Source organism: Aspergillus oryzae, chromosome 8 (genome assembly GCF_000184455.2).
Source record: "Aspergillus oryzae RIB40 DNA, chromosome 8".
Lineage (NCBI taxonomy): Eukaryota > Fungi > Ascomycota > Eurotiomycetes > Eurotiales > Aspergillaceae > Aspergillus > Aspergillus oryzae.
Window position 1 is genome coordinate 2,611,317 of NC_036442.1, and position 26,296 is coordinate 2,637,612.

Here is a 26,296-nt window from a genome sequence, read left to right on the forward strand (position 1 = left end):
GGCATCTGGGATAGGCATCGTGCGGGAGAAAATGTGAAGCAAGACAGATGGTCGCGGAACAGAATAGGGGAGTGGGTTTAGTCGTAAGCTGTGATCAGACTGGAAGCCTGCCAAGGGCGGGATCAGTTTCTTGTCTCGGAGGGGAGTCGATTCGGGGTAATAACCTCGTGACCTCTGCCCAAGACCACTTCTGGTCTTTCCTCAGCTTCAGCAGAAGATCCGACTCTTCTGCAGACCATTTCATGCCCTTTCTTGAGCTTCCGTGGACATCCATACCACCTCGCCGTCCTTGTTCAATCACATCAGATACAGTCGAGCGACTGGCCGCCGGTGCTTCTCCCTGTTCAAATGCCGTGGGTGGATATTCTGATATGCAGCGATGTAGTGCACCTTCGAACAGCCAAGAGAGAAATTGCAGACGTTCATCGACTGATAGGGAGAGAAACTCGGTACAAAATGCTGGAAACGATGTATATTCCTTTGGGCCGGACATGGGACCTCGAACCCGCTTAGGCGACTGTCCATCCAATTCTTGCAGCTTTCGCTTGCGCAGTTTCGACGGTTGACCACAGGTGGAGGCACCCAGAGGGGTATCACACGAAGACCAGTCGGCTTCGGCGTTGTTATCGGAGGCGGAATTTTGCTTATGGCCCTGGCTGTGTGGGCTAACCGGCCGAGGATTGCTCTCCTGCCTTTTAGGTGTGCGTTGGAGTCTGGGTGATAAACAGATGTGTCGCACAGACCTGCCGGGGGATCAGGATACGGACAAATTGTCTCCAAAGTAACGAAACTATCGTCTGGATGCATCTGCAATTCTTCAATCATCCAAAGTCCGTCCCCGGCGAGGATCATCGGATCAACTGGAATGTCGTTGTGTACGTCAGACAACCCCGCGCTCTGCTCCGAATTGGGTGTGCTGGGAGATGAGGCGGCCACTTGAAGGGCGGGCGCGTCACCTGGGCTATTGATGGCATCTTGAACATCCCGCAATTTAACTGAATCTGACGCGTGACCTGCGTGGTCTTCCAGAGATCGCTCGGCCTTTTCCGGGTATCATGCATCGAGTATGACGACATAGATGACTGCGGCGGTTGAATCTGGGAGCCCGATGATTTGCATGAAGGGATTTTGCACTCATATTTACACAAGCATCGACTGGCGGCCGCGCTGGGAGCTGAAGTCTGGGCAATGGCAAAGTTCAGGGTCGGGGTTCATCACAAAGCTTAAGGGCAGAAGACTTATTGCGTGAACAGTGTGTGCGGTGAGATTTGGGAGCTGGATATGGTTTGGGAAGAGAGGACACCCATGGTTTGAATTTAGCTTTGTAGTTTCCTTGACTTACACCCATCTTCCTCCTCGTCATCAAGTTGTCACTTTTGGTGCGCGGCTTACATAGGGACAAAACTCGAAGCATAAAGATTGTCTTGGCAGTCTTGTATGTGTTGGTAGATCCTCTATCTGTATTATTACATGCAGTCCAGGCGTCATCAGCAATGCAATTACTACTCTATCTAAGGTACCGAGGGCCAACTGTTATGGTCAGCCAAATGGCTGGATAAGGTCGAAGCGGAAGAGGGAACGAATAAAATCACGAGAAAAGAGCAGATCGCTGTAAATCACGAGCGAATATCCACATTGGTTTCATTTGGCTCCTGCCTACATCCTCTGTCGCTTGGCTCTGTCCTGCGCGCCATCCGAATTGTCGGTCACTACCAACCGGGGGAGGTTCGTCGTCAGCGCGCACTTGGTTGAGAATTCTCCGATAATCCGGGAGACCGTGGCGGCAATATGTTGTGCGCCATCCGCGCGAACGCTGTCACCACGCCGAGGAGTAGAATCCGATGGAGGACTAGCATCGCCTCCACCCGCCGACTCGGCTGCCGCTACATCGTCCACGGCCGGGACGCTAGAGACGCCGCTCTCGTTCTCCGCACGTTCCAGCAGCTCGTCCGAGGCCGACACCATTCGCAGGTCGGAAAGCGTGTCATCGATCCACTGTGGGTCGGTGCGGCCCGGGGCGGCGAGGAGGAGAACCGATCGCTCGCCACGCTGCCCCGGATCCGGCAGAGAGACCGGCCGCAGCGCCACCGCATACCCTTGCTCGAGGAGAAGACCCATGGTGCGAGCCAGTGAGCCCCACAACTGGTCTGTCAAGATCGACCGGGACATCGTCAGCACGATGAAGTCCGGACTCAGCCCTGGAGACTGCGCCGCGAGCTCACACTGTTGAAGCGGACTCAGCGTCTCCCCGGAGAGACCGTTGATGCCATCGAAGCCCGAGGAGCTAGGGTCGAGCCAACCGGCGGCTGATTTAGCGAAAGAGCCCTCGCCACTAATGGTCACAATGCGGGGCACATCACGCCCTCTGTCATCCGGTTGCATGGAGAGGTCGTAGTCCATCGTCGCGAGGGCGGATGCAACACAGCCCGGGTAGACGGTGGCATCGGGATGTTGCGTCTGTTGACAACACAGGGTCAGCGCCGCCTTTACAGTGGCCTCAGGGGCCCATCGATCTGGACACCGACGGGAAAGGGCGCACTCACCTTCCATGCCTGGTGGCGGTCTTCGGCAAAACCGACCGCGGCCTGCACGCAATACCCCGCCTTCTGGAAGCCAACCGACAGGCGCAGGTCGTCGGGGGAGAGATCGAAGACGGAGGCCACGGGCAGCGGAGAAAAGCGTGGATACGCGGCACTGCCTCTCGGGCCCGTGAGCGAAGACACCAGCGGCGCCAGAAACAACCATTCCCGCTGGGATCCCTCACAAATGCCATACCGCACGAAAAGGCCGTTCGCCGGGTCTGGTGAGCGGGGACAGGTCAGCCAAAGACAAAAGGATAGGGACGGAACGGAGATCCTACCAGGCACCTGTGCGACATACGACACGGTCGGGCCAACCGGCTCGGTGTCCATCGAATCCACCGCGACCACGGTGTCGACATTAATAATCTCCGCGTCGTCCGGATAGCCAATCCAGGCAGCGTCCCGGTAGTGCAGGAGCAGCTCCTGGGCCTGAGTGTCTGGATGCCCGGCTTCCCACGCTAACCGGTCGGCCAGGAAGGAGTATTTCGTGACGACGAGACGGGCACCCGGACCATGCGACGGGGTCGGCGGCAGAACATCGTGGACGTAGAGGACGTACCGACCGGTCGTGGTGCCATCCCCGCCCGGCTCGCGGAGCTGGACCCGAGCGTATTGCCCTTTCGAGAGGCCCTGGGGTGGCTCGCATGACCGATGCGATTCCTGGACCTGCAGGATTGTTAAACCACGGCGTCCCCTCGTGCAACGGGAGAGCAAGGGGTTCGTAGGGAAACGGCGGAGCAGATCCGGTGAGAGGGAGGAGACCCAGCTAGACTTTATCGAAAGGACAGGGAAGGATGATATTGGAAGAAGGGCACCGGTGGTGAAGGACATGATATGACAAGGGAGAACTTACCTGAAAGCGTCCAATGTTGTGATCCGCAGCGCTTGGTGACGTTTGGACATCCCGGGGCGGTTCTGGCCAGGTCTGCCACCACGCACGATCCGCAGAGGTCATATTCCGGGAGATGGTCGAGGGCAGCGCACCAGACGCGGACTCGGGATGGTCATCCGGGTGGGGGGCGAGGCTTTCCACCACTGGTACGAGAGGGACCGGTGCTGCGGTGTCCGATGCGGTGTCTGATGCGGTGTCCGATGCCGTCGTCTGCGCGCCCGTTTCCAGTTCAAGCGGCCTAGCGGCCAGCTGCGACGCGGCTGTCGTTTCTTGGTTCTCCTGGCTGGCAGCCGTCGGGGTGGTGAGCACAGGATCCAAGGCAGCACAGACCGTGGGCGGACGATCCACCGGGACGGTCCCGCGGGGAGCTGCAGTCTCCGATGACGGAGAGTGGGAAGGAGGCGCAATCGCCACCAACGCTCCGTCCTGCGCTTTCGGAAGAAGCGGCCAATGATGGCCCCCTGGGGAGGACATGGCGCCGACAAGGCCGTCACGAACCGACATCTTCACCACCATGGGAACCCAGGGCCCGTGGCCAGGATCCTCGAACACAGCTCGTCGCATGCTCAGGGGCACCACCTGCCGCGGGCACAGACAGCAGTCCCGACTGGGGTCGTACAGCAGGTGATCCACCGACTGCGCGACGCAGTTGGGCCCATGTAGCACGACCAGATACGACACTTGCGTCCCGCATAGCTTAGTGAACAGGAGGCTGTGGCCCGTGTAGAACGAGACCTGTGTCGCCCTCGGTCCGTCGTCAGCGGCGGCGGCGTACACCTCAATCCGGCGTGGCATCTCGTGCAACTTCCAGTGTGCCACTTGAAGGAGCGGCTGGATTGTCTGGCTCGTGCGCGGCCCGTCGGTCTTGTGGACGATGAGCGTCACGGCACGCCGGTACAGCTCTTCCGCCAGATGCTGGCAGAGAAACACGTCGCGCTCCGAGCGGATGGCGCCTTCCGTTGCCGGGCCTTCGGCGCCCCGAACATGAAGCCACTTCTCATGGATGTAGAGTGCGTTGGCTTCCATGCGATAGGCCATATCGACCGAGTCACTCGCGGACCGCACAAAGACGACGGTCGTCTGCTGGGTGGGTGGCGCCAGTGCGAGCAAGGCCCGCAGCGTACGAACCAGGCCATGGGTGAACGGCGTGTCGGGCACGCCAACCTCTTCCGAGTTCTCGAGGCGGTGTTGCAGCTCTTCCTGCGGATTTCGCACGAGGCCATACTTCCGGAGAATCTGCCACAGTGGTTCGGACAGCGGCCGTGGCTCCTTCTTCAGTTCCGACCGGATGACGGAGAAATCCTAGTCCAGCAGTGGTGGGTTAGATGAGTCTTATGTATGCATAGACTAGCACGGCTCAGAGACCGAAACGCACAGCGTCACAATTTACAGAGGAAATCAAGCCAAGGGAAAGGGGAAAGGGAAAAGAAGGAGGAAGAGGCCAGAAGACGTACCTCGTCCTGGTCCGATGGCTGGCAATAGAACTCGCCCCCTGCCGATGGCTCACGACGGATTGCGGCCCACAACTTCTTGGCCGTCGACTCGGAGACCAACCGCTCCGCACCGCTCGCGTCGGCGCAAGATGCGTGGTCTCGCAAGAGCTCCAGATAGCACGGCAGCGCCTTGACTTCGTCCCGTGCGATCGCCTTCTCCCAGATCGAATGGACATTGGCCATCGCCTCGGGCGCGTCGACCAGGCGTTTCCGGTCCCGATCGACGCTGCCGTGGACCAGGTTGTAGCCGAAGCGGAACGTCTGCTCATCCCGGCTGGGCTCCGGCACGCGGAGGCCTTTGAGATACAGACGGCCCCGGTGCGCCGGCCCCAGCAGCAGGTCGCCAACGGGCGTCCGAACCGAGCTCGACGGCGCGTGGAGATCGACCGTGTCCCACATCCAGGCCTTGAAATCTTCCAGCGACAACCGCTGGCCCTTCTGGCCTTTCTCGACCAGCACCGAGACGTCCCGTCCGACCTCGGCGGTCAGCCGGGGGAGCAGAATGCCGTCGCTGGCGGGCCCGGGATCCCGCTTCGCCTTGGCCGGTGACAGCCGGCAGTAAAAGTTCGATTTCGAGTGGCCGTTGAAGCCAAAGTTCCAGTAGGTCCCGCTCGCGGAGATCTTGACGTGATGCTCCGCCCGCGAGAGGACCAACGCGGCGATCTTCAGCCCCTCTCCGTGACCACCGGCCAGGCGCTCGTCTTGCTTCTTGCTGCTGTGACCGATCGCCAAGCATTGCGGGTCCAGAGAGGATCTAAAGTTGGTGAACTCCGCACTGCCTTGAGGCTTGTTGAAGCGAATATATCCCAAGATCCTCCGGACCAGGGGCCCTCCGCCGCCCCCGCCGAAGGGTGGCTGCAACCCCTCCACGACAATCGTGATGGCGTCCGACGTTGCCGACACCCGGGGGGCAAACTCGAGCAGACTGATCGAGTGGGTCTGGAGGATGGCGTCCTTCCTGCGCGCAGATCTCAGCGCCCCACCCACCAGGCGGGAAAACTCCAGGGCAGCACGTCAACGACAGGGACTTACCAGTTTTGATAGAGCTCCCGCAGGGCATCAGGGACCGTCCAGTTGGCCGCATAGTCACGGGTCAATCCCAGGGCAATGCTGCGGGGAGCCGTCAACTCCGGAGCGGTCGGTCCCTCCACGCCAGCGTGGATGGGCTGATTGGGGGTTACTCGCGGCTCTGGGGAGTCCAGCGTGTCGTGTTCCATGGTGGCGATAGAGCGAGTTCTAGACGAAATCCGAAGGCGTGCGGTATAAACTTCGTTATAGGCGGCCTGTAACTGTCGTGGGTGGTCGAGTTGCGCGTCGAAACCAGTGTTGAGAACAAGTATATTTCTCCAATACGACGGACGTCGTCACCTTTAAACCCTGCTGGAGACACCTCAACCGGCAATGAAAGTGAGGGCAGGCAGGACAACGACAGTGCAGGCGATGATTCAATCGCGCTTGCTTTGATTCGTATGGGAAAGCCATGTTCATCAATCAAGCAGAGAATATCGTCCTCCACGGCACGCGCCCTGTGAGGATGCGAGCTCCCCCGTATCGGACCCAGGCGCTCTACAACGCTGGGACAAGGAATATAGATAGACAGACAGAAGATATTCTTTCGAAGGCCCTTACAACCTGTCGACGACCATGGCCGTGCGAGTAACGCAGAAGAGGCAGTGGGGAGGTAAGAGTTCAAGAAACAGAATAGAGAGAAGAAAAAAAGCAAAGAGGGGGCCAAACAAAAAGAAAAGGAAAAAGGGAAAGGGAAAAAAAGAGGGAAAAAAAAAAATAAAGAGAGAGAGAGAGAGAGAGAGAGAGAAAGTAGAAAGTAGAAAAATTAGGGGTACAGGCGACAAAGATGGAGAGGTAAAAACATATTGAACGTGTACAACAACAAGATCTGCCCCCAAAAAAGTCATTGCTGCAGAAGTGTTCATCAGCGACCCAGGAGCGTCCAAAGCGGAAGAATACCTGTTCAGCCCTCACTTTTCTGTGTTTCTGCCAAAGGCGATAGGTGAACAACTCAGACGGTGGACGCCTAGAGACCCCTATGTTTCGTAGGGTGATAGGCACTGCCTCTACTACTCAGTCGAAGAAAGGGTTGCTCTTGAGTTCGTTTGTCTTTCGGCAGTTGACTCTTCCTCTTCCCATAATTATCACCAGATCCGGTCTACCATCCCCATCGGCATAGCACCTCACCTCAGACAGTGCCCGGCTAGAGAGACCAAGAACGCCAAAGGAAAGCCGATATCTACAGGGGCCAGACAGAACATCGGTAACTGTAATCGGGAGACAGTCCGCACGAGTGCCTTCTAACACGGCAGTAGGATATGGCGAGCTTCGCCGATCTCCCCGCGAAATGCACCGCGCTTGTCCATGCGGTCGAGAAACTGGGTCAGGAACTGTCCAACACCAAACGCGAATTGCAAGACGTGACGTCGGAGCTCGCCGCCGCCAAAGGGGTCGGGACTGTCCTCTCCAGTCTAGTGGATAGGTTTGGGGCGTTACTTTGCTCGTACGCGCGTGAGCAGACATCAGCGCACCGACAGCAACAGATCCTCGAAGGCATCCTCGATTCGGCACTTGCACAGTTGGACCTCCTCGACGCCCAAATGGACTGCGATTCCTTGCGCCGCGAGAATACCCAGCTCCGAGATGCGCTTCAGGAGAGAAGGATGAGGCACAACCGCGTCCCGGTCACAGACGCTGGGCACCACACCCGGATAGCATGCAGCCCTTCCACTACCGAGCGGGATCCGTCCAAGAAAGCGAAGAGCGATTCCCGAACCGAACCGTGATGCAGCACAGCAGACGCGAGAGATCCTGGTGGAACAGAACAGCACAGCACAGCAGCGCCATTGTCTTAGCCACCGTCCCACGTATGTGCACATGCACCAACACCCACCGAATACATAGCAAATATCATTCCATAGCGCTCGCATCCACGGCTGCGGAGCGACATTTCTTGTTTCATAGTATATCAATCAACATATTGGTGAGGTTCTGGCGAAGAGATTGCTTTTGTTCCTATAACAGACAATGAACATGTGGCAGTGACTTGTCTTGTCGCTTATCCGAAGGACGCTAGAACCAAACGATCGAAAAACTCCAATATGAGGCGGGACGATACAGTACTGTTGGTACAGTTACTTGCAAGAACGGCGCAAATGTTTACTCTCTCATTATTTCCGAAGCCCCGATGCTAAACTGTATTCCGGGTATCTCGGAATAGCTATAATCCGGATGGTTTCTTGGTTATAAGCGGAACAAGAAAATAAGTTGTAACGTCTCAATACATAGGTTTCACGGGTGTTGAAGCTCCCCCAATATGCCAGGCCGGCGGTTAGCGGGTAAATCATCCAAATGCGAATTTTTAGAAAGAGGACTTGACCCCGCTTTGGACACAAACTCCCTCTTCATCTTCATCCCAAGCGTCATCTACAGTCCCTAGCAAAATCGCACTCACCGGCAAGTATGTGATAATTATGCCTTAGCCCCACAACTAAGGCTTTAGCTGGACTATATTATTGACCAACTTGCTCATATGCGATCGACCCGATCGCATCACAGCGATTCAACACCATATCCTTAGGTTAAGAAACAATAAGATTTGCTGTCTTTCACCGCTCTCCTTAGTCGTGTATAGCCAGCAATAAGCACGTATATGATGTACCTCAAGTGGCAAATCAAACAAAATACGACTCTTATTCGGGATACTATCTGAGTAAAAAGGTGAACCTAAATACAGTTTGATTTTCAGCAGAGCAAGAGGAATCAGCTCTTCTCCCGAGAAATTAACGACTGCAGATCTGCAAGAGCAGAATCAAGGGATGAGGCTTTCTGAACCTCCTTTACTAGATTGTTCACATCATCTTCCTTCCCAGAACGCAGGATACTGATTAAGTACATGGATACATGTCGATAGCTTTCTATGTCTTTCTCTGCAGCCTTCCGTGTCAATTTTCGCCGTTTGTCTGTTAAAGGCTCGAAACAACACTCGCTGTTCGTTGCAATGCATGCTCCACAGGGAGGAGGGCCACTGCACTTTAGAATATAAGCAATACTTAAACGCACGTATTATGAGATAATACATACTTTTACTTTCTTTCGTTGACACGACGAGCAAGCTAAACTCCGCCGCTTTGACCTTCGTTCGACATGGTGAACGGGGGGAGGAGGCTTATGAGGGCTGCGACATACTGCAGGCAAAAGTGTTCTGAGTGGGGCTGGAGGACTTGCCATTGACAACGTTCGCACTGATGCTAATCGTGCGTAAGTGGGAATAAAAAAACTTAGGATGGAGATAAGAAACAATAACTATAACTTACGAGACCAGCTTCACATTCTCTTCATAAGGGACTGACTCTCTTTCTGTTTCTATTTCTGCCGCGTTATCCATGTTTGCCATTTTCCAAATAACAAACGCTAAGTATGAATGCAGCAAACAAAGACACAAAAGACTAGCCGTCTCTTAGGTCAGCAGACCCACCACGCACTTCGGCGTGTTGGTCTGCCTCACCCAAACGATAATTCCCACCTAAACGATAAATTTGAAGCTATTCAGGCTCCTATATACCACCACCATGCCTGATTCTTATTCTGATATCGAGATACGGATCGTACAGGCCTGTACAATCGCCCAAGGCCAAAAAAAGCCCAATATCTCTGCGCTAGCGCGTCAATTTAATGTTCCTTACCAACGACTCCGGGCGCGTATTCATGGCCGAGCAAATCTTTCCTCACGTCCTATCTCAACCAAGACACTTGATGATTCACAAGAAAAGGCACTAATTCGTTGGATTCGTCAGCTTGATAATCTATATAGTCCACCTACGGCCGGAATGATTGAGCAGAGTGCCAACCAAATACTGCAGCGGAATATAACCGACGGGCAATCTCGTACAGTTGACAAGAACTGGGTTTATCGCTTTATTAAACGTCTTCCTGAGGAGTTTAAGCTCATTCAGCAGAAGCCGAAAGATAAGAAGCGTCTTGATGCAGAAGATATAGGTGTTCTCCAACACTGGTACGACTGCTTAGAGGCCTTTATCAAGAATATACCTCCCAAAAATATATACAATTTCGATGAAACTGGCTTTCAACTTGGACAGGGAAAGACTCAAAAAGTTGTAACTACTATGCCTCTACGAGCTGCAAGAGGAAATCCCTCTAAAGAAGTAGGGGAACTGATCTCTGCAATAGAGTGTATTGCAGCGGACGGTTTTACTCTTCCTCCATACTTTATATTCAAAGGAACATATCATCTTGAGCGGTGGTACGATGCAGATATTCCAGAGGAATATCGAATATCTCTATCTCCAAAAGGCTATACTACAGATAAGATTAGTTTTGACTGGATTCAGCACTTCCACCGTCATACAAAACACCGTATCTCTACAAAAAAAGAGGTTCGATTACTATTTTTCGATGGCCACGAGTCCCATCTTACCTATGAATTTCTTCAATTCTGTGGACTACACTATATTATACCATATTGCTTTCCTCCTCATACAACACATCTTGTACAGCCTCTTGATGGACAACCTTTTCAAGTCTATAAGCACTTTTATCGCAAGAGAAACAATGAGCTCGCTCAAAGAGGTGCTGAGATGGACGATAAGAGTGATTTTTTAAAAGAGATCCATTCTATTCGTACGATGACCTTCAAACAACGTACAATCCGGGATGCCTTTGAAAAGCGAGGTCTATATCCCTTAGATTCAGAAAAGGTGATGAAATCTCTACGTGAGGCTTTGGAAACTGCTCCAGAACTTGAGATAATTACAACACCATCACCACCACCATCAAGCTCATCGCCACCATCTACAATACGAGGTCTTCGTCGAAGTATTAGTAAAGCGCAGAGCTTTATTAATAATAGCCCGGAGCTTGATCAAAGCTTTGTACGACGCCTTGACCGTGTATTCCAAAGCTCGCTTGAAACTACTGAATTAGCCGCTCAGCTCAAGGATGATCTACAGCAGCATCTTCGATACCGGAAGCCTCAGGATAGACGGAAATCACAGAAAAGGGTTAAATACCACGGGCCACTAACTGTATATGATGCAAAACGCCGAATTGCGGATCGTACTGAGGTGGAAAGACTACAGGGTCTTAGGCAAATTAGAAAGACGGGAGCTTTGGAATACGATAAACCACCACAACCGACAAATACAGGGGATCTGCCTAGTACAGAAGCTGGCCAGGTGGATAGGGAAGGCCCTAGATTACCTTATTGGATAGATACTCAAGGCGATGTTGTATAGGAGCTTGAATAGCTTCAAATTTATCGTTTAGATGGGAATTATCGTTTGGGTGAGGCAGACCAACACGCCGAAGTGCGTGGTGGGTCTGCTGACCTAAGAGACGGCTAGGCCCAGTTGGAACAAAGAAAGCAAACTGCACCATTATAGGTATGGATAATACTTACCATACAAATCCTTCCAGGTTTCTTTGATATTTATGGCACCAGCACAAGGTTCAAATATCCAATGACTTTATACACTAATATCCTATTCCCCCTTTGGGAACAATATCTCACGTTGATGCAAATAAGACTGGAGCATAGTTATATATCTCAATTGTGGGGTTAGGAGGTGGATTAGGGTCGCATGCGTCCAATAAACATAATGGAAGAAAGTACAGATTGCGAATGGGGTCGGAGAATAGTACATCCGTCGTACTAAGATCCTTTTGAGATATTCTATCATCTTCTCGGATTACTAGTCCTCAACGACAAATCTTAAGAATAGCTTCGATTGTGACAATATTAATCGGCCGGGAAAAGAAAACAATAAGAGGAAAGACAGGGCGCAGTAGTGTGGGCGCAGTAGCGCACATATACTATCAATTCGTTTTTAGCTCCTAAGAATAATTCTACGGTCGCAGATTGGTTATCCCGTCCGATACTTATTTTGGGAGAGTGCGCAAGGTTCGCCTTTTGCCCCCCGAAGGAGAGAATCCTAACCAACTCTTATTACATTTAAAGAATCAACAATTTGTCTCTGAATGATGGCCCCATATGTACTTTGCGTCACTTTTTACCAAACCGACTGAAATACCAATTAACATTTCCAGTCGCAAAATAAGTAACAGCCCTTTGAGCAATAATGGCTCAGGAGAACCATCAAAGCTTAGGAGGGCAAACAGATCTTATCCAAACCTTTATTCCAATAGTTTTATGGGTTTATAGGTTAGCTGAAAAAAAAATTCGCAGTAATAATAGCCTATCCAGCGAAACTAATGTCAACGACAACAACCAGGCAGACCCCACTGCAGACCCTCAAAGCCTTGCTGCTGCTGCCGAATATGCGAATTATTACCGTGAATTTCTTAATGAACTGGTGGGCTCAATACGAAATGAAGATAAAGCAATGGTACACTAGGTTGCGAAAAGGTGTCCAGGTGTTCTACACTCTTGTTTTAATATTATGGATCTTCTAGTCTATAAATGGATGGAATTATCCTTAGTCATTGAAAGCAAGTGGTCTGATTGGTATAAATTAATATACCTTAATTGAATATGGATTAGCGGACCCACATATTTAGAAAAAGAGGAGGAACGAGGAAAGCCACAAGAGCAGCATGTTTATCAGTCTAGTCTGAACTGGTACTAGTGCATTGACCACTAGGTCACTAGTAGCCAATTATATCATTATGCTGATACCCAGTCTGGCTTCTGCTTCTCCTGCCGAATATGGCAGGAGAAAAATGCTCAGGGGAGCATTCAAACTTCGCGGAGCTGACACAAATATTAGTTCTCCCGAAGTTCCCCAAGGTGCCACTGATAGACCTTTCTGTGCTACGGATGCTGCAGATATCCAGATAATACAGTTAGACTGGGAGGAAATGTAGATAGCCAAGACCTCACAGATGGTACTTCGGCTTCTCACAGCCAGCTGCGCAGTGTATAGAAGATATATATATCTGTAGCGGGATGGTTACGTAGCCAACATTAGAGTATACACAACCGAAATGTACCAGGGTCACACCTCATTTCCCACTAGCGACTATATATATTTGTCTTTTCAGTTCTTTTAATTTAATAGAAAAAAAAAAATATTTTAGAAACCATACATAAAGGGAAAGTTTCATTCTGCATTTGGCGCCTAAGCATCTACCGATCGAATCTATCTAGACCCGTAATGATAGGCTTTGGATGAGGGAAGAGACGCGGGTTCCAAGGCCGGAATCGCGTCATCTTTATCCCGATATCACAAACACAGAAAGGGAAAGGAGCCCGCAATTGAACACCAATCGCTACGCGCAGGTTCACAGGAAAACCGGGAGAGAATGTTGGCATCCAGTTATCATGGTTATTGTTCGTGGTCGGGCCATTTTTTTGGCGCCTTTGAGCGCGATTCCAAAAGATGGTCATCTTGGCAGACAACCGCCCCGGTTTTCAGCGGATGGATTGGGCTTTCGAAGCAAGAAAGGAAGCGGTTGACAAAGGCAGATTACCTCGGACGCCGTAAACGACCAGCTACAGAGTCCACACCCACGTTGCATCGACTTCGTTATGTGGCCAGTTCTCCGTGCGAACCTAGTCAAGACTTTCTACTTATACGACCTCAAAATGGTATTCGCCGCGTTTACATGCAGTCTGAGAATCCGATGGCCTTGGGGGAAGTCTTTTTTGGAACCTGATACGACGAATTCATTGTGAGTACATAAAGAATTCTATGATACTTTCACCAGAATCGAGGGTTGGGGTCTATCAGATGAGTTTCGAACTCAATACCCGGAGCTGATGGTCGGTATGGATATTGAAACTCTTTCGATCATTCCATCTTTGGCCGCTTCTTAAATTTAATATTTTCCACACTCCTGTATGCTACTGCCATATTTATTACTACCACCAAAAATTTTAGACTGGCCGGCTGAATGAAAAGTTTCTCCGATGTACTACCAGTGTTTTAATCCCCCAATCATGTTTCTAACATAAATCATATAATCGATGTAGACGTACAACTAAAAGTCCTGAGGGTACTTTGCATCATCCAGTTACAAGTTTGTGGGGGTGAGTGGGGACACAGGCGAGTCAGCGATCAAGGAACTTAAGCAAGGGTAATTCAAACTCTGTACGACAGACTTGGGATCTTTTACTGAAATCTTACTCTCCCTAGAATGGCCCTGCATTGCTTTACTCAGCAGATCGTGTTAATGTGCCCCATAGCCCCTTATTCCTTTGTCGTTTTTGTTGCCAGAAGCTTTCTCCCTCCTCTCCGATTCATCCTTTAGCTCGTGTGACCAAAGAGCTCAATATTACCACAAGAAGAAACCGCTTATAAGATTAAGACCCTTCTTTGCGGCCCCCAGAGAGCCATATCTCCACGGCTTTTGGAGATGATTGCTGAATTACTACGAGTGTGTATCACGTGAATTATATTACTCAAGATCTATAATTTACACGCGCCGCACAAAGAAAATTAGAGTGCCGGCTTCCCCTGGTAAAGAACGTTACCCTGGAGTGTTACTCGCCTGTGAGTGATGGTCGACAGCTTGTTTCCTATGCGAAGTGTGAACCTGTTGCTCAACGGCTTTCTGGGCATGCACTGACCACGATATGATTCTGGTTTATTTCCGCCCTCTTGCTCTGTGCAGCTTCCCCCTAACCTTCTTTATTCAACTTTCCGTCATGAACAGAGTCATTTCATTAATCACATCTAAACTCTTGCTTCGTCAACCACTGTGTCCATAGTATAGTGGAAGTGGATCACATCGCAACGTGTCGCAGGCATGACTTGGGAAACATTCTCAGAAATAGTACGGAGTATAGGATGTAGGAGATAGCCTAGAAGTTTCCTTTACAGTATCAATGCTGATCTTCCGTGAGCGGCCTGACTGATGAGCTGCCGGTTGTTTTTGGTGATAAGGACCAATGTGGTATGTATGTCTTTGCATCTACTGTCAGGATTATTTCGCGCGGTCTTCCCTTGATATACATTCATCAAGGTATCAAGTAGCATCAGATACCTTTCTGGAGTCATGTCCTGCTTCATCACCATCGAATCAAGTTATGCGTGTATTTCTGTCCCTACCTCACCGGTTTCATTCGCTTCTGTGCAAGTAAACCGACATGATGCCCATATTGGTCTCAACAGCTTTTATTTTCGATGACTCAACCTTCATTTCTCTTTTAATATATATAGTCACAGCTTCCTCGACATGTCTCAAACACTATCAGTGCGTGCCCCGTGACATAGATCTCACAAAAATGCAGAATCTATTTACAAGTATGATGCCATTCCACCGCAAATATCAACAGTCTCGTAATTAGTTCCGAACCCCTTGATCTCCGGAATGATCCGGTAGTAAAAGTTGGCCGCATGTTCAGTCTCAGCAAAACCGATGAAGTCATCCATCTTGTGGTTGGCGTTGTCCGCATAGACAGCCCATGTAGCAGCCCCCGCCAGTGCCATAGACTTTTGATGGGCTTGGGTGAGCTTCGATCTTTCCCTGGTAGTGAACGCGATCTTGAACCCAGGGTTGTCGAATCGCTTTTGCAAATTGGATCCTTCAGTGTTAGTCGTACCAGAGTCCCCTCGTAGAAGTGGCAGGTGAAGAACGGTTTCACCGTTTTCATAGTGGTTGGCGATGATATCGTGCTTCGGAGAGTCGTCAACGGCGAAACCAGTAATCTGGAATCTGTGGGTTGGTAAAGGCTCGTCCTGACGTCTAGCTAAGGCAATAGTATCCGAGGAAATCGAGAGAGGAGAGAGGCTTTCGTAGGATATATCATCACTACTGGACAGCATAGTCTCCCACATCTGGAGATAGTCCTGAGAATCATCGACGTCACGCTTGCCCGGTAGACCTTCAGGAATAGATCCAGAGTAGTGGGCGGCAGCGGTGTAGGCCAAGAGTAGACCATCTGAAATAATATAAGATAGTTCCTCACATCTACTGCCACCGGCATATTCACAGACTTGTCGAGCAAGACGCGAGCCCATTACGATATAGACAACCCTAGAAATTATTAGTCTCTTAAAAGCTATTGGGTATCAAGAGGAGAGTATGCGCCTTACGTGAATTTGCTAGTACCAATGGTACGAACTGTTCGGTCGAGTATCTCACAGACTCTAGTAGCCCTCTGCTCCAGAACCGCCAGGGCTTCGTCAGACGGATTAGAAGACCGGATGTCAAGGATAGTATCTGAAGGAAGTTCAGCAACATCCACCGTAGCAGCAGGTGCCGCCAAAGTAACTTGACTCGTGGCCAGGAGAGAGAGAAGGGGGATTGAGAGCTTCATGGTGATGTTTTAGGACGGTTGTTGCTACTGAAGAGATCAGTTTTTTCAGGGGTTCATTACTCAATATTTATAGCTGTATGTCGGTGTTCAGCGTTGGACGTTACTCCGTGGAGCGTACCCGATTTTTGGTTACTATACAATTTGCACATGAGACATAATATAATGGCTATCCACAAAAGGATGGACTATTGAACTACTGGTGCTTCTAGTATATAAAATCCCTGTCTCTATGTGGAGTCCAGAATCAGAATAATCAAAAAACAGGAACAGTTGATAGTGGATAGCCGGCCTACGAACCCTTGCAACGCTAGCGAAGGGAGCGTTAGTCTTGTTACATAAATACCTCGCATAGCCGATAGTCTTCTATTTTATTTATCTACCATTGTTTCCGGGGCACAACAGTTCCACACAGCCTACTCTTCCTTTCTTCGAGTGGTGCTAACATATTCTACTGTCGGATAGAACGCAATGGGTACCAATGAAAAAGCTACTCCGCCGATTTCTCAACCATCCTCTCCGCCAACACCTTCGCGAACTGTTACTATCCTTCGGAGTATCGTACGAAGTCCGCGGGCGTAAGTGCGGTCCTATATATTAATGCTATAAAATATCTGAAGCTAACTATTTAGCTTACCTTTTATCGCACTGATCACTCCGCCTGTGCGATGGTTTTGGAATTACATGGGATGGCGTAACGGAGGAGACGTGGCCCATTCGCTAAACCTCGGACTATTAATACTGTATTTTATCATATCGCAATATGTTCGCAGGTACGATTGATGGACTGGAAGACAATAATTTATTATACTGAATAACAAATCTTCATCTGCCCACCCTAACTATCTGTGCCGGAATGAAACTCCAACACATGCAGTCCGTTAATGTTCTACACTTAAGACCTGCTATCTGCATCCTGTGTTTGAGGTCCTTGCCTGACCGAGTCCTCTAGGAGTCGGCGATGCGGGGTTCGGTGAGATACTTGTCCCATAGTCCATGTCACTTGTCATCGCTACCTACCCAAGGCAACAGAAAAGGCCTAAATTCATGCATCCATGATCCTCTACCCCAATGATAATGCCTTCGCGCTTTCTAGGGGGTTGGGAGGGTGTGGAGTGTTGTTCCCAACAAGACACCTTACGGAGAACTCTGGAATTGCGATGTTAGGTATCCACTTTGCCCTACAGGTGTAGGGCTGGTCTATGTACGGCGGAGTAGTACCATAGTCGACAGCCCACACCACAGTCATACACAAATTAACATGTACCGGTGTTCACATCTTTACAGGAGTCTTTCCCTACACTGACAATGCTGTCCGGTGACTTTTGTAAAGTATCAACTCCACTTCTGGACCGTCCCACACCTTATGGTTAGAATATATATTCTCAAAATAATTAGATGAGAGCCTATATAAGGTCTATAATATTAGACTAAAATAAATTATTCAAAATTGCAATATAATATATATTACCCAAAGATCCATAGATATATATCCTACATTATTTTTATATTAAGATTGGTCCCATCTTAATATACTAATTCAAAAGTATAAATTAGATTGGACTAAGCTTGGTCAAGATATTTGAGGTCAAAAAATGCTGAATTAGTATGGGATACACAGTGCGGCGCTCGGTAGTGAAATACGTTAGTTAACTAATAGAAAAAGAGTGCTTGGTCAGCTGTATAACGGTCACATGAAGTAGCAGAACAAGCTAAATTAGCGAATTTTATGCTAGTGCGGATAATTGTTGGATTTAGTGGGCATCCGTTGGATGTCCGCGGATTTGCCGCAGCCTAGGGACTGACTGTGGAGTAGGTACCTATCTCATATTAGACTCCACCTCAGAGTAGGGACCGGCTAGAATGAAGGAATCGTGTGCAAAGAACCAACATTGTCTACTCATAATAACAATCTATGCCTACTCCAAAATCCCGTTTATTAAGTCATTTCTTTTTGTTATTTAGATTAACTTATCTTTTGCCTGTAGGATGTACCCTATTCGCGAACGGCGCAGTATTGTTTTGAGGCTGTACTTGCAGATTTTGGTCAGTGGTAAATTCAAGTTGTAATGTTCGGCCATCCCGGCCGTAGTAATGCTGTATTGGAAAGTGATAGTGTCGTGACAGACTAGCAGAGCTACTATATAGCATAACCACAGTCCGGATGACTAGGAACTGGCCCATTGGGCCCAATAAACCTCGCTTCCAAAAGAGTGCTATTCTACGTTTGAGTTAGTCTTGAAGGTAACTTACTCAGTGCTGAATATATGAAGATTATTAGAAATGAGATATATTGTACTTTTTGAAATGATGGTGTTTCTCAATTAATTTGGTGGGGCCTTGAACATGTTTGGGGCTCGGTTAGGTTAGTCACGAGAATTTAATAATCTAGAGCACGGATATTACCCGGACTCCTTCGACCCACCATGATAGTTCAAGTTAGTACCCTCCATAGTGTCGTCGGCTTTCTATAAGGTGACATCGTGTCTGTACTAACCAGTACTACTTAAAGCCGGACTCATTCTTTCTCGTTCATGTACAATCGGCGAAAGACCGAAAAATGGACCAGCAAATTGCCTCTTACAAATTTTCATCCAATGATAGACAGTATGTACCGAACTATCCCTCCCTCCCTCCCTCTCTCTCTCTTACCGGTCCCCACCTTGTCATTCGGACCGGACTGTCCGTCGGGACTAGACGCTTACTATCCAGCTCAAGTCCTAAGGCACCATGTCTGCAGCTCGAAATTGAACTCTGCCCGCTCTTGCAGTATACCCTCCGTCGAGCAACGCCGGACGATGACCCAAGGCCATTTGTCTTCGTGTGGTCTCCCCTCAATGAGGGCTATCATCAAGATGGATTCATACTTCTACGACACACCTCAGATGGCAAGCTGGAAAGGGTATCCGTACCAGATGCGATCCAAGATCCGATAGACATCGTGCACGTGAAGTACTCATTCGACGTTCAAGAGCTAAAGCCAGGCGGTTCCATCACCTACTATCATAGTCTTCCATGCAGGTACAGGGAGCAGCTGGAGCCCGGCGAAACGTACGAGCTTGTCTGGCCCGGCACGAAGATTCGGCTGTGGCGCTGGGAGTTCCGAATGACTATGTGGGATCCCACCTGGCAGCTAATCCGGTACAGCCGGATTTAATTATACCAGGCGGCGCAAGTGTTACGTTTACATATGAGCAGATAGAATCCCCAGCCTTCATTCGCCGACAATCCACTCCGCCATTACTGCCATCAGACCGTGTGTAAGTCATTTCATCCCACACTTCAGGGGTAATTTCCGGGTGTCGGGATTCCCATTCTCGACATTTCATAGGGCTTATACTTTTCTCAAACAGACAGGGCGCCCCGGTCCTGAGCGTAGAGCTCTCCGGTCCGAATACCATTGTCCCCGAAGGAAACACTCTGCATCATTGCATGTTCGCTACCAGGGGAGCCCCACAGACCGACCGATAATATTCCGTAACCATGTAATCTGGGACATGTTTCGCTCCTATCGCCTAGAGGATGGTTTGTGGGAGCTTCAGGAGGGTCCATGTGGATGCCCCGGGCTTTTCCTGGATGATCCTGATATCACGGTAAATGTGGCGGAGGATGAGGGTTTTGTTACTCTGAAGCCAGGAGAATGCTGAAGCCCATCATGGACAATTCTAGAAGAAATTTATGGTTGGAAAGTAGGAGATACATGGCGATATCGGTTCTGCTTCTCCTGCCGAATATGGCAGGAGAAAAATGTCCAGGGGAGCATTCAAACTTCGCGGAGCTGACACAAATATTAGTTCTCCCCAAGTTCCCCATGGTAGCACTAATAGACCTTTCTGCGCTACGCATGCTGCAGATATCCAGATAATACAGTTAGACTGGGAGGAAATGCAGATAGCCAAGACCTCACAGACGCTACTTCGGCTTCTTACAGCCAGCTGTGCAGTGCACAGAGATATATATCTGTAGCGGGATGGTTACGTAGCCAACATTAAAGTGTACACAACCGAAATATACCAGGGTCACACCTCACTTCCCACTAGTGATTATAAATATTTGTCTTTTCTTCTCTTTTAGGTTAATAGAAAAAAAAAATTTAAGAAACCATACATAAAGGGAAAGTTGCATTCTGCATTTGGCGCCTAAGCATCTACCGATCGAACCTATCTAGACCCGTAATGATAGGCTTTGGATCAGGGAAGAGACGCGGTTCCAAGTGGCCGGAATCGCGTTATCTTTATCCCGATATCACAAACACAGAAAGGAGCCCGCAATTGAACACCAATCGCTACGCGCGGGTTTACAGGAAAATCGGGAGGGAATGTCGACATCTAGTTATCATAGTTATTGTTGTTGGTCGGGCCATTTCTTGGCGCCTTTGAGCGCGATTCCAAAAGATGGTCATCTTGGCAGACAACCACCCAGATTTTCAGCGGATGGATTGGGTTTTCGAAGCAAGAAAGGAAGCAGTTGACAAAAGGCAGATTACCTCGGACGCGGTCCGATTTAGAAATCTCTGAACCGGAGCACCGGGACAGGACTGCTCCTGATGCCCACGTGGCTTTACTCATTTGGGTAAGCCCAACAGCGCCGTGTATCTCCTTGACGTAATGCTCTCCCACTTATGATCCACCATTCTGGAACGCTGGCCGTTTGCACCCTTTCCTGGAAGGCTCACTTACCTCGATGCCATATCGAAATACCTTTGGTGGGCCCATCTACACAACCGGTGGTCCTTGGCAGCAGCGGGACAAGGTTGCTCTTTCACAAAAAGCAGAAGGAGACTCTCGGCCACCGTGTACGCCTGTTGTCCACCCTGTTCTTTCCATATCCCGCCCCTCTCGCTTCCTTCTCTTACCTTCCCTTTCTCTTTGCTTTCCCCTCTTCACATTTCTTCTGTTACCCTTCCTCCCCTCTACTCTTTCTACGAGGCGATGCCTTTACTCCTAGATTAGTTTGCAATTTGGAAGGTTTTGAACCGCCTGCTAGAGCCGTCGCCTCTTGGTCGCGCGCTCAGTCTGCATCGATGTGTGAGATCGCTTCCGCGCGGGACAGTAGCACCGGCGCACCGGCGGCCAAAAATTACTGCGATGGTCAGCTCGCCCAAACGGGCAGTCGGCTTGCTGTTCATGGAGGAGATCGTGGATGGAAGTGGGGAAGCCACCGATGGCCCTGTACCTGGCGACCCCGCGAATGCCTAGCTGCAGGGTCTGGTGGATGCTCGACACGCGGAAGGTGACTCGCTTGCGGTAATAGCCACAGGTGAGACAGCCCTGGTCGTGATCAACGGCATCCAGGTCACTGCCGTCGTCGAGCGCGAAGCGCGCTCCGGGGAAGTGGGACAGGATCTGCTCAACAAGACCGGCGGCGCCATACTTACAACAGAGGATCGACCCGCGGCACTCGTAGTGCCCGCGGGTGAACCGTGGCTCCTCGTCCAGCTCGAAGAAGAACGACTTGGCCAGCCAAGCCTGGGTCAGCTCGTCGGGGATGTGGTATTCATACTCACCTAGTTCGTGAAGGGCGCGCACGTCGTCCAGTTCAGGTAGCGCGCCGGAGACAACCCGGTCCAGGCGGAAGGTCTCCTGCTTGACACTCTCGGGGATGCTGTCGTGCGCGTCCTGCCAGCCGCGTCGCCCGTCGACCGCCGGCGAGGACAGAAAGGCCCGCAGGCCGCGTTCGACGAAACTTTCTCGCCGCAGGTGGACAGGTCCGTCGTCGGCCGACGTATAGCCGGTGCCGATGCTGACCACGAGGTCGGGTCGTTTGGCTGTCGGCCAGATGATCTCACTCTCGCGGAGAGCGGTTCGAAGCGGACAATTCGCCCGAACTCCACCGTCTTGGAAGGTCCCAAGGCCCAGGAGTCGTTTAGGGGTGAAATACCTGTTGGGGTAGGTTAACGCGGTGGCTCGGTCGTTGTCCCGACTCACTTCCAGCATGTCCCGAGATACGTACCCTAAGGCAGCCACGCAGCACCGGGCACTGCCGTTCAGTGTTAGCCATCATCTCCCAACGATACGAATCAAGGCATCGATGGCTCCGCCGCAGCGCCGAGGGCCAATACTAGTATGGGTGGCCTCTTCCCCTCCTTCCTCCTTTTCCGCATATAGAACCTCTTTGTTTGTTTGTTTGTTTGTTTTTTTTCCCCTTTTTTATTTGCCGCACTGCGAGCCGCTTTTATTTACGCCCCCTTGACCACGCCGGCTTATCGCCCTCTTCACAGTGCTTTTGGTCCAGGTGTCGGTGTCGCCGGCTTCTGCCTCGATGGCCGTCTGCTATTGGAAGGGTGAAGGGGGACTTACATTTCCCACAAAAATGGCTCCTGCTCTGGCACTAGTGCTCTATAGGCGGACGACATCCGAGGACGGCCCGCCGCTCGATAGTTGGAGAACAGACAGAGCGACCCGTCTTCGACCTGGCTGGCTGTTAGAGCCACTCGGATGCCGGATACCAAGGGTTTCGTGGTATCGAACAGTCGGCGGTCGCGGCCAAAGCCATCCTGCACAGTTCGGTCCAACACGGCCGAGTCGTACCGGCTGTCGGCCATCCAGGCCGTCACCCAGCCCCACGATTGTCCCAAGATCGTCTGCCAGAGGGGCCGTCGGGAAAAGATCTGACGTGCCAGGGTATCGAACTTCGGACGGGTGTCGGCCACGTTGGCACCGCAGACCATTACGTCGGATGCGATGATGGCGCCTAGGATGCGTGAAGGAAAGAGTTATGTTCAGCTTCAACCGTGCCAGTGACCGCCCCGATCCGACGACCACCGCTCAGAACCACTTACCAACACTGGTTCCCAGCGTGAGGTCAAATGCCTCACGCAGTCCTCGCGTGCGGCCGATCTGATCCTCGAGGGCCTTCAAGAACCCCAGCGTGACGACGCCGCGGGTGCCGCCTCCGTCCAGGACCAGGATGGTAGGCCGTTTGGTTGGAGGGAGCAAACGGACGGTGAGGGAGAACGACGCCTGACACGCGGGACACTCGGTTAGCTCGACGTGATATTCCGCGCCAGCGGCACGTTGGCCCAAAATGCACGCGCAGACGTCGCAGAGGGCATGCCTGCAGGGCAGCACATGCTCGGGGGGCCGCTGCAGACAGAACAGGCACACCCGATTCGAATGGAGCGTCGACCAGGTCGACTGGCCGTTGCGGAACACCTCCCGTCGGATCTGGGCGGACCGGCCGGCCACGGCGAGGGTGGAAAAGAGCGACACGAACTCGCGTTCGACGGCACGGTGGAGACGGCGAACGCTGGCGGAGGGAGATGCGGCGCATGCGGCTTTACAGGGCCCGGCGTAGAAGGTGCGGAACGTCACGACGGGATCGAATCCTGGGGCAGTCAGTCAACCAGCGCCACCATGGCCACCATGGCCGCCACGACGACATCGCCCCGGAGCCGGTGCTACTCACTGTGCATTCCGGGCGGATATGCATCCATAAGGAACGCCGACGCAATGAAGGTTGCCATGAATGGGTCCGCTATCTGGGTCTTCTCGGCGAGCTGCAGGAAGATTCCGAGGTATTGAGCGACCTCATCAGCGTCCAAGTGCTGGGGACGGCACGCTTGGATGCAATTGAATGGCGACGCAGGGCCTTGCGCGACGTGCCGCAGCAGTCCCCGGAAGATCCACTCCAGATGGAGGGCGGAGAAGAGGAGATGTGCGTTGGCACGCAGCGTGCGCACCTCGTCCAGCTCCAGTGACAGCCGTCGCCGGAGGGGCTCGAACCGGCTCAACCGCGACAACGGCTGCCGGGGCCGCAGGTCGACAACCGCGACGGATCCCGCGAGATGGGGCACAGCCGTGGCCTGCAGCGTGGTTTCTATCCCTCCCGCCGGGACTGCATCATCGTCGGGGTCTGTCAGGACAATCACCCAACGGGGACGCACGGAAGCCGCTGCGCCGTCCAGACCGGTCGGCGGTAGCGAGCCCCACGATGCGAGCAAGTGTTGGACGTGACGGATGCCGCCGCAGTCGGCTGCGAAGACGCACACGGTGTCCACGATCGGGAGTAGGACGTCTCGGTACAGCAGTGACTGAAGATCCTCGTAGGAGCGTCCCCGAGTGCGGGGGATGGGGTATCGCCGGAGTGGCTCCTGCTGGGATGGCCCGGGCGGGGACGTGCGCGAGAGGCTGCTCTCGATGACTATAACCGGATGAGATGTGGCCGCGCCGGACAGGTGCAGTTGAGCCCAACCCTGCTTCCGGTGACGGCCAGTATTGTTATGCGGATACAGCGATCGGAGCGCCTGCGCCTTGGCGGTGTGTCCTACAAAGAGCGCGATGGAAGGGTGCTGATTGGCAGGGCAGTCCATTCCGTTGATGACCCTCCGCATCGCGTCGTTGTCCGTGATGGCCCAGCCCCCCTCGTCATGTTCCAGTCCCAACCATGCAGCCATATCTATGCAGTGAGAATCCGCCCCTGACTGATTGTCCCTTGGATGGCCCGCTTCGCCCAAGTCGGTAACGTCACCTTCCTGTTTGTTCTGTCACCTTGTGCCGTGGCCCGCGGCTGTTTTATAGTACCGTCGAAAGAGGCCTTGAAAGACATGCCCCCCCCTGAGCGACGCGCGCATGCAAAGTTGAGGATGGGAGGGTACATCTTGGGGCATCCAGATTCTGCCTGGAGTGCTTTTACGTTCTGCGTTGCGCTAAAGCGTGTAGCTCTACTTGAACAACAAGAATACCGACACGGCTACCGGAGGGCCCGAGGGATTGGGGTTGTTTCCCCTACTTTTGAATTATCCGCGTCTCAACCAGAGACAAATAAACATATCATGATGGCGCCAAGGGGAACGCTAAAAACAAAGAAAAAAAGGAAAAAAAAAAGGAAAGGGATGGCGAGGAGAAAGAAAACTAAAACAAGGACAGAAAAGGGCCTAATATGATGGCCCGGTATCCAAGCACACATCCAGAAAAGAGGGTGGATAACAAGCAACAAGTGATACATTGACATTCCGGCGTCCACCACGCTCTCCATAAAGAGCAACATCTCTTTCTGGTCAGGTATGTTCAAAAGCTATGCCCTTGCTACAGAATCGGAGGGCAGAGTCTTCACTGGATTATGGACGACGCCGTGGCCCTAACCCTTTCCCGGAGAGGCGATTCAAACGATACGGCAGTACGGCCGAGTGGCTGCGATCTTTCTCCCGTCTATTTTTCTCCCGTCTTTGTTGGCATATTTGAGTACATACTGGGCACTGAGTCAGTGTGATGCCCGCACAGGTGGTACGGGCGTGAAGCCAATACTTACTGAACGCGAGTGACATCTTCAGAGCATTTTCCTGGTTCTTGCTCAGGGACTTCCGCGCTGCCTTCTGCTCGACCGTGGTTGACGGAAGGGTCTGTGATGTTGACACGCCGGCGAGAGGTGCTTGGGCGTCCTCCGAATCGGGTGCGGGGGACGGCTCAGGGCTCGAGGGGACACTCCACACAGATTTCCGTCGCGCTCGCGAGGGCTGCTGCGGGCTGCAGGACGTTGCTTGTGGGAGTTCATCCGAGGACTCTGTTTCTGCCGTTGTCTCGACGTCTGCCGGCGGCGTTTTCTCGCTCCCAACCTGCGGGACCCAGCCCCATTGAGCGCGATACCATTGCCCGCGCAGCGCATTCACCGTTCTTGGAATGCCGAACTTCTTGAGCCATTTCCGTTGAATATCTTTCCAAGGGGTGTTCTTTTGCCTCAGCTTGGTAATAAAAGGAAGAACAGCCTTGACCTCATCAGACCCCCACTTTCTGACCACCGGGCCCCTTCGCCTTGACCGTGTGAATAACATGATTGCCCCAAGGATATCTGACCCGGTGAAACTTTCGGCAGGGCAGAGCAGGGTCGCAATTTGTTGTTCTTAGCGAAACATGCATCCTGGGGTGGGCAACAAGGGTTGACCGTTGGTTTATGACCTCGGAACTTGCAGTGCGTCTCTTCTTGGGGGTGGATCCACCGGAACCCGATAGTCCTTCTCGGTGGACATCTCTATCACGTTCAGCACTCTGACATGCTTGATCGCATCGTCTTGAGACTCCTGAGCGGTTCGCCTATGAGGGTGGAGCTTCTACTGTGCAGGTGAACATCAGTGTTGGTACACTATGGT

At 51.7% G+C, this 26,296-nt stretch overlaps 9 protein-coding genes across 9 annotated transcripts; 2 read left to right on the top strand and 7 right to left on the bottom strand.

Annotated features, from left to right (window-relative positions):
* Positions 1–1,656: 1,656 nt before the first annotated feature.
* On the bottom strand, positions 1,657–2,745 carry AO090010000287 (uncharacterized protein; the record flags this gene model as incomplete). Its single annotated transcript, XM_023233722.1, has 1 exon — positions 1,657–2,745. One exon carries the CDS (start codon positions 2,743–2,745, stop codon positions 1,657–1,659), a length of 1,089 nt encoding a protein of 362 aa, XP_023094119.1.
* A 603-nt stretch (positions 2,746–3,348) lies between these two features.
* Positions 3,349–4,512, bottom strand: AO090010000286 (uncharacterized protein; the record flags this gene model as incomplete). Its single annotated transcript, XM_023233723.1, has 1 exon — positions 3,349–4,512. The coding sequence occupies one exon, from the start codon at positions 4,510–4,512 to the stop codon at positions 3,349–3,351; it is 1,164 nt and encodes a 387-aa protein (XP_023094118.1).
* Positions 4,513–4,748: 236 nt separating this feature from the next.
* Positions 4,749–5,366, bottom strand: AO090010000285 (uncharacterized protein; the record flags this gene model as incomplete). The annotated part of the gene is made up of 2 exons (XM_023233724.1): positions 4,749–4,805; positions 4,929–5,366. The coding sequence occupies 2 exons, from the start codon at positions 5,364–5,366 to the stop codon at positions 4,749–4,751; spliced, it is 495 nt and encodes a 164-aa protein (XP_023094117.1).
* Positions 5,367–5,597: 231 nt separating this feature from the next.
* AO090010000284 (uncharacterized protein) lies at positions 5,598–6,008 on the top strand (the record flags this gene model as incomplete). The annotated part of the gene is made up of 1 exon (XM_023233725.1): positions 5,598–6,008. The coding sequence occupies one exon, from the start codon at positions 5,598–5,600 to the stop codon at positions 6,006–6,008; it is 411 nt and encodes a 136-aa protein (XP_023094116.1).
* A 9,138-nt stretch (positions 6,009–15,146) lies between these two features.
* Positions 15,147–16,215, bottom strand: AO090010000253 (uncharacterized protein; the record flags this gene model as incomplete). The annotated part of the gene is given in 3 exon segments (XM_001827248.3): positions 15,147–15,189; positions 15,198–15,932; positions 15,992–16,215. Coding segments are annotated over 3 exon segments (1,002 nt in total).
* Positions 16,216–18,772: 2,557 nt separating this feature from the next.
* On the top strand, positions 18,773–19,859 carry AO090010000254 (uncharacterized protein; the record flags this gene model as incomplete). Its single annotated transcript, XM_023233727.1, has 2 exons — positions 18,773–19,159; positions 19,566–19,859. 2 exons carry the CDS (start codon positions 18,773–18,775, stop codon positions 19,857–19,859), a joined length of 681 nt encoding a protein of 226 aa, XP_023094115.1.
* A 2,413-nt stretch (positions 19,860–22,272) lies between these two features.
* Positions 22,273–22,882, bottom strand: AO090010000255 (uncharacterized protein; the record flags this gene model as incomplete). The annotated part of the gene is made up of 2 exons (XM_023233728.1): positions 22,273–22,324; positions 22,512–22,882. The coding sequence occupies 2 exons, from the start codon at positions 22,880–22,882 to the stop codon at positions 22,273–22,275; spliced, it is 423 nt and encodes a 140-aa protein (XP_023094114.1).
* Positions 22,883–23,611: 729 nt separating this feature from the next.
* AO090010000256 (uncharacterized protein) lies at positions 23,612–24,607 on the bottom strand (the record flags this gene model as incomplete). Its single annotated transcript, XM_001827245.3, has 1 exon — positions 23,612–24,607. The coding sequence occupies one exon, from the start codon at positions 24,605–24,607 to the stop codon at positions 23,612–23,614; it is 996 nt and encodes a 331-aa protein (XP_001827297.3).
* A 663-nt stretch (positions 24,608–25,270) lies between these two features.
* Positions 25,271–25,981, bottom strand: AO090010000257 (uncharacterized protein; the record flags this gene model as incomplete). The annotated part of the gene is made up of 1 exon (XM_023233729.1): positions 25,271–25,981. One exon carries the CDS (start codon positions 25,979–25,981, stop codon positions 25,271–25,273), a length of 711 nt encoding a protein of 236 aa, XP_023094113.1.
* Between the last annotated feature and the right edge of the window lie 315 nt (positions 25,982–26,296).